Source organism: Nuphar pumila, chromosome 6 (genome assembly GCF_984573655.1).
Source record: "Nuphar pumila chromosome 6, dmNupPumi1.hap1.1, whole genome shotgun sequence".
NCBI lineage: Eukaryota > Viridiplantae > Streptophyta > Magnoliopsida > Nymphaeales > Nymphaeaceae > Nuphar > Nuphar pumila.
The window spans coordinates 24,611,033-24,623,023 of NC_143254.1; the positions used below are offsets into that span (position 1 = coordinate 24,611,033).

At 41.4% G+C, this 11,991-nt stretch overlaps 1 protein-coding gene across 1 annotated transcript; it reads left to right on the plus strand.

Annotated features, from left to right (window-relative positions):
- The first annotated feature begins 2,306 nt into the window (after positions 1-2,306).
- LOC149834384 (RNA methyltransferase family protein) lies at positions 2,307-9,381 on the plus strand. The gene is made up of 3 exons (XM_090011373.1): positions 2,307-3,036; positions 8,156-8,401; positions 9,060-9,381. The coding sequence occupies exons 1-3, from the start codon at positions 2,341-2,343 to the stop codon at positions 9,180-9,182; spliced, it is 1,065 nt and encodes a 354-aa protein (XP_089867499.1). The 5' UTR covers positions 2,307-2,340; the 3' UTR covers positions 9,183-9,381.
- The last annotated feature ends 2,610 nt before the right edge of the window (positions 9,382-11,991 follow it).

Consider the following 11,991-nt stretch of genomic DNA (forward strand, 5'->3'; position numbering starts at 1 on the left):
ATATCTAAGAGAAATCAGTTTTTCTAGTGGTTTAAATACAGGCTTTGTTCTCTATTCTTTACTTTGGTAAGCCTTGTGTCTTTGGGTGACTTGCGGACGTTGTTGCGCATCGTGTAGCAACGGACGCATCGTTCGTGCACACATGCGTGTGTGCGCAAGGGTGCTTGAGGCGCAATGTGGCATTTTGATGGCGCACTTCGCACGCTCGCAGCAGTGCGAGGTGCATATGAGGCGCAAATGTTCGTTTTAATTTTCGGTTTTTAGATATCTGACCGTTTAAAAGGTTTTAATAGCATTTATATTGAGTTTAAGGTGCTTTGTGACTGTTGGACGGTTTTGAAGGCCTTTGATTGACAGTCAAAGGTGGGTGACCGTTCAGGTACCTTTTCGTCCTATTTTCAAACTGTCAGATTTATGGCCATTAATCTCATTTATCGCAAAACGTTTTGGCCTCTCTAAAAGTCTATAAATATCTTCTATTTTCATCTTTTGAAAAGTATCAGAATTTCTGACTCTCCAGTTTTCTCCTTTCTTTCTTCTCGGTTTGGCTTGCAGAGTTCATGTGTGGGAGAGGTCATCTGTTCTTGCGAAGCAGTGACTCTCTTGAGGTTCAAGCCTAGTTGTATCCTGGGAACTCAGTCGTAACAAAACCCTTTTTCGCATCTTCGGAATTTCCGGAGTGGGGCGATTGAAGTTCTAAAGATAGCGATCTTAAGAACGTGCCTCTAGGATTGAAATCTATTTTTCACAAGGTTGGACTAACAGGATGAGCTTGTTTGATGCACTGTCCCCTGTCTGAAATCGGATGGTGCGGCCAGTTGTGATGGTGTATGTGCACGTCAGCCACGTCCAAGGACGAGTATTTCAGTCTCCCCTCCTTCCCTATTACGAAAAGAACAGGAATATAGGGACAAAAGGTTAAAAAAAAATTAGGTCATTCACCCTGACTAGGGGTGGCAAAATCTGACACGACCTGCCAACCCGCTTCTTAGGCAGGTTCGGGTTTGGCTTAAACGGGTTCGTCTCGTAAACGGGTCGACCCGCCTAACCCGTTTATTAAATGGGTCGGGTTTGTGTTAGGGGTATGTCAACCCGCCAACCCGTTTAATAAACGGGTTAGACAGACGGGTCAACCTGTTTACCCAAACCTGACCCGCTAACCCGCCAACCCGTTTACCCGACCCGGCCCATTTATTAAACGGGTTAACCATGTCATGTCGGGTTACCCGTTTAATAAATGGGTTGGGTTCGTGTTTGCCACAGCCGACCCATTTAATAAACAGGTCGGGTTCGTGTTGAAGTATGCTCACCCGCCAACCCGACCCGATTGCCACCTCTAACCCTGACATTTCACTCTCGCTGCCTCTCTCCTTTGACCTCGGATCTCCTCTCTTGCTATCATTGCCTCCCGACCCTGAAACTCTACCTCCAGTGAGCGACGACCATCGTCCCTAGGCAAGTGACGACCCTCGTCCCTCCGACGAGCCTCAACCACCATCACTCTGGTGTTCTTTCGATAAGCAAGCAAGCCTTCTTTAAGTCTCGACTACCGTCCCTCTAGCGTCCTTTCAGTGAACACACATGCCTCTCCCTTCTAGCATCATTTCGGCAAACACATATTTCTATCTCTGTTGTTGTAGGATTAGACTTTAGGGAGGGATATTCGGGTGTGCTTAGATTTTAAGGATTTTAACTCTTATTTTTGTAAATCTTGAGTGAAACACATACTAAATTGATTTTTTCAATTTTAGACATGCTTAGATTTTTTTTTTGTTTCAAATATATTAAATCTTGAGCTAATGAATGCACGAAATAAATGATTATATGAGCAGATTCTTTTTTTATTGAATGGAATTAATAATTAAATCCATAATCTTGGTGAGCAGATCGGGTCATACTATCCAAAATAAAGATATCTAACCTATTATCAGCATGTGTTCTAGGTGTTCGCAGAACCTATATCAAACAACCGACATAAGTAACACAACTTCATTAGACACTAAATAAGTGTTGGACTTGATTAGTAATTACATAACGTTGACATAGGTTTTGTTAGTTTTTGTTCATTCAGTCCAATCCTAGACAATTGATCAAAAACAATCCCAAGGATTTTACCAACAGCAGGCCACCCAATGTGTGTCATTGACGCGGGGTGGGTTTTTCTTTTGGATTATCCAAAAAAAAAAAAATTAGAAGGGAAAGACTCAAATTGGCTGCATCCCTAAACTGATTTACCGGATCGGTTTCAGTCATTTTTAAAAGATCCATGGACTCCACTCCACTCATAGTAATGCAGACTGCAGAGCATGAGAGCACCACCCATCCGGCCATCCCCTCATCATGCTCTCCTCGAGGGTCACCCTCCGTCTGCCTCCTCCTCCCAACCCCACCCGCCTCCGTTTCAGCTTCCGCAACGCCGCCCCCCTCCGGACAGCACCATCACCAAGGAAGAAGCCCCTCTTCCTCCGCCCGGCCACCCACACCGCCACCCTCCCGGAGCTCCAGAGATGGCGGTCGTGGGCCAGGGAACTCGCCCTCTCCGTGGGCTCCAAGTTTGCCGACCTCGACGACGGCCCCGACTCCGCCATCCTCTGCAGAGAGGTCGAGTGGCTCCTCAAGGATGCCGTCGAGGGCTATTCCCCTTTCCCCAACAACATGGACAGGAGCACAACAAACCTCCGTTTGAGGGCCGGTCTGGGCGACCTGTACCGCCTCTGGAGGGAAAGGATAGAGCAGCGGAGGCCGTTCCAGTACGTGGTGGGGTGCGAGCACTGGAGGGACGTCGTCCTCTGCGTCGAGGAAGGCGTGCTGATCCCGCGCCCTGAGACGGAGATGATCGTCGAATTCGCGGAGCGATTGGCTTCGGAGGACGCGAGGTTCCGAGAAGGGTTGTGGGCCGATCTTGGCACCGGAAGCGGCGCGATTGCCGTCGGGATCGGGAGGGTTTTGAGGGGGAAGGGGAGGGTGGTGGCGGTGGATCTCAGTGACGTCGCCGTGGCGGTGGCCGCGTACAATGTGGAGAGATACGGGTTGCAGGTGATTATGTTGTTTTTTGCTACTTTCTTTCTGTTTGTGTTTTTGGGTTTTTCTTATTTTGCTCTGTGATGATGCAAACTGTTTGATAATTTGACTGTTCATTCTTCCTTGTTAATTTTGTTTTGTGGTCGTACTACTATTTGGTTGTTTTGGATATCTTTGTGGGAAATTGATATATTTCCATTGAAGTTAGATGGTATCTTGATGCCATTTTATCAGCCGTATTATGTTGTTTGTTTGGTTTATTCATGAAATTGTAGCTTTTATGGGCTTTGGTGGATACCGTTTTCTCAACATAATATTACCTCAGTGTGCCTTCTGTCAACCTTTAGCTTTATTCTCATGGTGGTGTTTAGATTTTAGAGTCTCAAGACAAGACATGTGATGGTTTATAATTGTCTGGTTTGCATGTTGAATTGGTAGAGCTTGGGTACTCGGGAGTTGTTGTTGTTATTGTAAGCAATTTAAGTATTCTTTTACCACTATAGGTATTGTAGGCTCTGATAGTCATATGATTAAGAATTAGTCTTCCTATTCGTATTTGAAGTAAATTAAGTGCGGATTTTGTCTGACTCTATGTGGATCAGGCATTTGCAATACTAGATCCCTGTACAAATTGGCTGACCTGATCTGGCAAAGCTTACAAGTCCAAACCTCTGGCTGATACCTGGTTGGTCTTGCTAGGAAGTCAGACCTGTAGAGAGAGTCTCAAAATCCAGCTGGATTGGATTAGTCGATGACCATGGTTTAACTATCCTAAATGTTCAAGAAAGTGCAACGTGGAGAAGGGTATCTATACCAGAAGACAACACAATATTACGATGGTTCACATGGTTTGATCCATGAAGCACCTCCAAGCATTTCTCTTTTTCTCTCTTTAGGAAGCAGGGAAAAGAAAACTGACACGACAGGACATTTTCCCCTCATTGATGAGAGTCCCTTTTCTCAATAGTGGCACATGAGACTTATCGTGTAGGTGTCGAAGCAGGTTATATGTTCTCGCTCGGAACACGCAGGTGCGTGTTCTCGGGTCTGAATGAGCGCCACATATGTAATCACGTGGGGTTCATTTCCCCGTGTGTGTCGGCATCACTTAGCATCAGAGTTTGCTGCGTTTGTAAAGACTTAAGTACCCTTTCCCGCCATTAGCATCATAAAACGATGTTTTGAGGAAATGACAAAAATGTCCTCCCACCAGAAAGGGTTAAAATCATCATCGTTTTCGCCCTAAGGAGTAAACTCCTCTGCTTTAACAGGAGCTCCTCGCAATATGTCGCCCTAAACATTCTGGATCACCCTTTGACGATGCACCATCTGCTGTAACAGGAGCTTCGATTGACGATCCACCCTTTGTCATCGTCTGTTGTCGTTAGAGCACCCTTTGTCGCTTTCTGCTGTCGTCAGAACACCCTTTGCCGTCGTCTGTTGTCGTCGGAGCACCCTTTGTCATCGTCGTCTATTATTGCTGAAGCACCATTTGTCGTCGTCTGTTTGTGAGAAATAATTGAACTACCAGAAAAATCAGCATTCTGTCTATTATTCATCATGATACGAGGGTGCAAGCGTTGAACTGAGTAAACAGAGAATAACGATTTACAGCAGAGATAATGGTGGCAACGTCAAACTGAGTAGAGTAGCGATTTATAATAGAAATCAGATAAGAGAATAATGATTTACAGTAGAAATCAGATCAGAGACTAGCGATTTACAGTAGAAATCAGATAAGAGTAGCGATTTACAGTAGAAATCAGATCAGAAAATAGCGATTTACAGTAGAAATCAGATAAGAGAGTAGTGATTTATAGTACAAATCAAATAAGAGAGTAGCGATTTACAGTAAAAATCAGATATGAGAGTAGCGATTTACAGTGAAAATCAAATAAGAGAGTAGCGATTTAAAGTAAAAATCAGATAAGAGAGTAGCGATTTACAGTAGAAATCAAATCAGAGAGTAGCGATTTACAGTAGAAATCAGATCATAGAGTAGCGATTTACAGTAGAAATCAAATCAAAGAGTAGCGATTTACAGTAGAAATCAGATATGAGAGTAACGATTTATAGTAGAAATCAAATCAGAAAGTAGCGATTTACAGTAGAAATCAGATAAGAGAGTAGTGATTTACAGTAGAAATCATATCAGAGAGTAGCGATTTACAGTAGAAATCAAATCAGAGAGTAGCGATTTACAGTACAAATCTGATTTCTACTGTAAATCGTTATTCTCTAATCTGATTTCTACTGTAAATCGTTACTCTCTGATTTGATTTTTACTGTAAATCGTTACTCTCTTATTTGATTTCTACTTTAAATCGCTACTCTCTGATTTGATTTTTACTGTAAATCGCTACTCTTTTATCTGATTTCTACTGTAAATTGTTACTCTCTTATTTGATTTCTACTGCAAATCGCTACTATCTTATCTGATTTCTACTGTAAATCGCTACTTTCTGATCTTATTTCTACTGTAAATCGCTAGTCTCTTATCTGATTTCTACTGTAAATCGCTAGTCTCTGATCTGATTTCTACTGTAAATCGTTACTCTCTGATTTAATTTTTACTGTAAATCGTTACTCTCTAATTTGATTTCTACTGTAAATCACTCTTTTCAACAGAGAGAGAATAAAAAAAAACCACGTCCGCTTAGAGAGAAATCTTATTACTCTTTTCAACAGTTACAAGAGAGAAAGAAAAGAAAGAATTTATACAAAGCAAGGGCGACAACACTAAACCTAAACAAGTTGGGTCTGATCCATAAGAAACCGAGTCTCAAACATAAGCCTAAAAAAAATTTCTTCCGGGGGACGCTCTCCCCCACGACCCCCCGCTAGGGGCGGCCCCCCTTGACCCCCGCCCGCTGACCGCACAGTGGGACCCGCGCCGGGGGAACCCCAAACCCTCCTTTCTGTAAGAGAAAAACTATGAATCAGTCTCCATAACTCATCAGGCAGGAACGAGAAGGCGGCCATGTGTTGTAACACAAGCTAAAAACAAAAGTGAAACGTGCAAATCTATTTACGAGGAGTGGGAGGACATTTTCATCCAACGCATATCTATCTTACGGGAGGACATTTCTGTCAAAAGCATATCTACCTTTTTTATATGTTATTTTATTATAAAGTCATCGTGGGCAACATTGGCATATGAATTATCGTGAGTCCCAAGATATTCCTTCGTACACACAGGAACATGCGAATTTGTGTTTCGGGGAGAACACACACCACCCTCTCTGTAGGTGTAGCCTGCTGACCTAGACTAATCGCTTAGTCCTTGGTAGCGTTATCACCTATGTCACAAGGATTCGGCTAGCAGGGTGCCGCACCCACGTCGACGCGACTCGACGCGGGTGCGGCACCGGGTGCGGTCAACCCGATCCTGGGTGTGTTGACAGCACCCAGGATCATTTAGGTCCATTTTTCTTTTTGGATTTTTTTTTTAAAATTTGCCCTATGAAATGGGCTGCGGAATTTTAAAAAAAAAAAATTCTGCTGACAGCTGCTGCTGCTCCTGCCTTTTCAATCCTGATCCTTCTTTTTCGTAAAGGATTTTCTCTCTCCATAATAAATGATAATGATAATGATGGTGGTAGCTATGTCACACGGACTCGGCTCCAAGGTCGCCGCACCCGCGTCGACACGCACCGACACGGGTGTGGCTCGGACTCGGTCAACCCGACCCTGGGTGCGGTCAACGCACCCAGGGTCATTTTGGTCCATTTTTTGAAATTTTTTTTTTAAAAATTTTCTGGGCTACAGCTGTAAGGAAAAAAACCCATCACAACTAAAAAACCTGTACACTTTCAAGTTTTAAGTACAGAATGGGCACAACTCAAGTTTTTGTGGTTTTTTCCTGTATGAAGAAAGTGAATTATTACAGTGTATGAAGAAAGTGCCCAAAAGTGAATTATTCCTGTATGAAGAAAGTGTACAGAATGCCTTCACAACTCATCACCTGTCCCCTAATGGGCACAACTTTGACCGAGTCTTATATATATATATATATATATATTTTATTTATTTTTTAATATATATATATATAGCCGAGTCCCCGTGTCCAAAATTTTTGAAATTGCGCCGCACCCGTGTCGCACCCGCACCCGCACCCGCACCCATGTGACATAGGGTGGTAGCCTTGTTGATCCTTTTTCTCGTAAAGGATTTTCTCTCTCCATAATAAATGATAATGATGGTGGTAGCCTTGTTGGCTATTAGTATTCATTGTTCTCCTGACGAGATGGGTGCGCTATCGTGCAGCTGTACATAAAATGAAATTTGAAAAAACCCGTGTCGGGGGAACCCCCGGACCCCCTTATATATATATATTTTACATTTTTGCCCCTGCCGCACCCCCGCACCCGGATTTTTTGGAAGTGCCGAATCCCCGCACCCGCACCCCGCACCCGCACCCGCGCTCGCACCCGCACCCGCACCTGCACCCATGTGACATATGTTATCACATTTTCCTGTATTTACACACAATGACTTCCTAGCATTATCTTTAAGTCTTTCATCATCACAAGTTTCCCAGTGCAAACCTGTTGTTGTTTATAAGATGTGTTTGGCAATCCACTGAAACCAACTCACTGTGTATAGTCTTTGCCATTAAAATGGCCCATATACTTATTTCAGTTTGGGTGGCTTTCTCAAACTGGTTTTCTGGAGCCAAGGATGTCATCAATCTCCCAAACTTCTGCTTAGTTGCTTCAGAGAAGCTAAAGAACAATGGCATTACTCTGGCTTCATGACTGTAATTTCACATTACAAAAGGTTTGATGATGTCCATGGTTGTGAGAGTTCATCCTCATGATGTAAATCTTTCAGTCAAAGTGCCAACCAGACACTATAATAGGTGAACTGGAGAAAAGTCAGATGAGCATTGATGAAAAAGCTTACTCATCCATTTTAAGGGAAATGGCTGTGAAAGGGACTTTATATAGAATTAGTAGAGAAGAAGCTAAGATAGTAGTAGCTGTGAATTTTGATTGATATGTACATTCCTTACACTATCAGCGATTTCCAGGTTTCATCCACTGAAAACTGGGATAACTTGTTGAAGTCATTATACCATTGCATTCTGGTTGATAATTATTTAGTTGCTTACAGTTGCTACCGTGTTGTCTAGGATAGGGTGGAGGTGAGGCAAGGATCCTGGTTTGAACCTCTGAAAGATGTCAGAGGAAAGCTTGATGGCCTTGTCAGTAATCCTCCTTACATTCCAAGTAATCAAATCTCTGGACTTCAAGCTGAAGTTGGTAAACATGAGCCGAGATATGCACTGGACGGAGGTGAAAATGGTATGGATGATCTGCTGCATCTGTGTAAAGGATCTGCTTCTGCATTACGTCCTGGTGGTTTTGTGGCTTTTGAGGTATGGTTCTCGGCCTTCTACATATGTTCAAATGTATTATGATACATTGATCAAATAGCCAAATGTTCTTCAAACATCTGAATTGGCAAAATAGCGATCCATTTCTCAATCAAATTGCATAATTTTTTTGAAAAAAAAAACATGACTTCGACATCCTAAGTTGGAGAGTTAAATCATAGGTAACGCCCATTTCTATTAGGATTTGAAGGAACATTTCTATGAGTATACGGAATGTTTCTAGTCCTGTAGTTAAGGCCTTGAGAACTTTGGTTCTTGAAAAGTTGCATATGATTTTACTAATTGCTTATTCATCTGAAAGATGGATGGCCCTGAATATGGTGATCCTTGTGATAGCTGAATGCTGCCCATCTCTCACCAAACTCTATATATTATATACAATTCACTGTTTAGATAGGGTGCATTTTTGCAATGACATTATTTGTTTATGAGTCATATTTTCCTAGATTCCTTCAAAATTCAGTTATGAAAAGTATCAGTGTTGGAGATGGAACAAAACTTCAGTAATCTTTAGAGAATACAATATATGTTTTTTAAGCATGTGAGAGACCAAATATTCAAATTGATAAGCACCATCTTTTTCCCTACATCTGTTTTATGTATTGCCTCTAATATCCGTCTCTCTCAACATGTTTGACAGACAAATAACGGAGAGCAGGCTGAGTTTGTAGCCAGTCTTTTGCGGGAGAACGGATTCCTTGATGTAAAAGTAGTTCCTGATTTTGCAGGGATCCCACGGTTTGTGACAGGATTCCATTCATAGTGCATTTGCATCACTGCAATACTAAAGTCCCTGCTCGGTGCGTGCTTGAAGATATTTTCATTTTCTCCTGGAAAGTTTGTATCTTAGTTTTATTTTGTTTGTCAATTTTATGTGTGGATATAAATTTGCTAAGTTCGTTTGTACATGCAAACTAAGACAAAACACCATTTTTTTCACATTTTCCATTTTTTTTTCAGAACTAACCTTGTGGCTTCTACAGTAAAAAACAGGTTTTGGATCATGTTTTCTCAACATATAAGTTGGTTTTCCAAGGGCTTCAAAAATCAACGACCCACAATGTACCAAAATTGCATGACACAAAAAATTATAGTTTTGCAATAAAAAAACAACCTAATATGTGATTCCTAACAAACAAACCATGCTAAACACATCTATGAGGTCAGATTAGCACCTATGATTTTTCAGCTAGATTGTACATACAATAGATGATAGTATGTTAAGTGACAGGTATCTTCGTTTTATCTTGTTTGTGTCAATTTATATATTCTACGTTTAGCAGCGGCAATGCTTATTTATCAGTTGAGAGGGAGAGAGAGAGGGAGTATGGTTTTGATCAAGTGTCAGCTGAGCATCTTCCCAACCTATGAAGATATTGGGGCTTTGATTTATAAAAAAAGTGTAGGATCTAAACAGCTGTTCATTATGGGCATCCATTTCTCTATTCTATATGGATCCAATAATTTGAATTTGTAGAGAGGCTTGGGCCTGCTAAGAAGCCTAGTTTTTTTTGGATTTTAAAGGCTCCTTTTATGCTATTTGTAACACTGAGAAACCACCCTCAGGATCAGTAACTTTAGTTGTGCTGGCTTAGTTTAATGTACTTATGGTTGCCATCCTAGTAGTGTAAAACTCTGTGGATTGCCTTGTTTCGGTTTATGCAAGAGAGCGACACCCGTGGGATCTGAACCTTGATTGCCCGTCTAGCAGCCTAGGTCCCGGGTTTGACGTAGTGGGATGGACCTATGCCACTGGGCAGGTGGTCTAGGTTGAAATCTCATGGGTGTCACCCTTTGCGCAATCCGAAGTGTGGCAACTCCTCTGGGGCAAGGGGTAAACCCACAGAGTTTTACGCTGTCATAACAGCAACCTTAAGTATGGTAGGCAAAGCCAGCATGACTAGGTCTTTAATCCTGGTTTTTCTGTGTAAATATATTAAAAAAAGGTCCCTTACCACTATGCCAAACCCCTTGAGGACTTGGACTAAAGACCTGCACGAATACTCAATTTACTCTTGAAATTTCATGGAGAACAATACCGCACATCTTTGGTATGAGAATTTTTTCGGTGATGGAAAATCATGCATCCTAAAAACTTTTATGTTCTCAAAAAATGATACAAGTATTATGATATTCTCGAGATTGGTTATTATTTTGAAAATATTATGATATTTTCGTGATTATATAAACTTTTGGAAATTTCATCATAAAAAATTAAAACCTATTTCAAAATTATACTGATAGAGAAGGCTCGATCATGGTGTAGCTCTCATACACGCACAATTGCCCAGACAAATATGAATCCGAGTGTAAAAAAGAGAAGCTGTTAAATGTGATAAAGAAAAACTTGGGTTCTTCTTTGTGAATAGATGATAAGCCGTTTTTTATTTACCCTTTTCTATTTGTTTTTTTTTTTTTTTTTTTTATATATTTACACAGAGAAACCGCTCCCAAGAACAGAGACCTAGCCGTGCTGGCTCTGCATGCCGTACTTACGATCACTGCTCTGGCAGCGTAAAACTCCATGGGCTTACCCCTTGCCCCCAGGGAGTTGCCACGCTTGAGTTTGTGCAAGGGGTGGCGTCCATGAGATTTGAACCTAGACCGCCTGCCTAGCAGCTTAGGCCCCATCCCACTATGCCACACCCCTTTGGTGCCTATTTGATTTTGTTTGAAACTTGATTTCTTATTCCACCTGGATGGATGGTTGGCTTTTTGTATGATCCAGATCTGAATCTAGACTTTAAGCATTAAGTTCAAATCCATATTCAAAATAGTTTTGACCATGTAGATATAAACCAAAATCTAGATTTTATATGATATCTATTCCAAGTTAAATAGACAGAAAAATGTGTATTTTTCCATGTAAAAAAGATGTACAAGCAGGTAGGATTTGATTAGGATCCAAATATAAATCCGGTAGAAGTTACTGATTTGAATCTGGTTGTGAATGGAAAGAGTCCGATAATACATGTATGAATCAGATTCAAAAGCACATTCAAATTTTATTTTGAGTCGAGATCCATATTCAAGAATAATGCATAAGAATTGGATCGGAGGTCTAACTAAATCCAATCCATTGGCCAACGTGAATGAGATTAGGTTGGACACCTAACCGACCCAAATCCAATTACTTAGGTCTGACAAGCCCTGCTGGTTACTCAAATGGTTGAACTTGGTAGGGAGTTTAAACCCATTCCAAATATAGATCTTGAAATTGCACACACAGTAAAAATGTAATGTAATGACGCGATTTGCATGCAAATGAATTGGATTTGGATCTACTAAAGGTCCTTCTCAACTGGGCTTATATGAGATGAACTCCCAACTAAATCCAACAACCCCAGCTACCACTATGCTGGATATGGGTTACCAAACTAAACAGTTCTTCCCTCCTTTCTTCATCCTTTTTCCCACCTAATTCCTTATAAACAGCATTGGACCCAAATTTATTTGAGTTTGAACACCAGCACTGCCCATTTGATAAATGCTCAAACCCAGTCCAATAACGATCTCAAAATATCCGACCAAGATTTAGGTATAGCATCCCTGCCTGATGATGCATTTCAGAT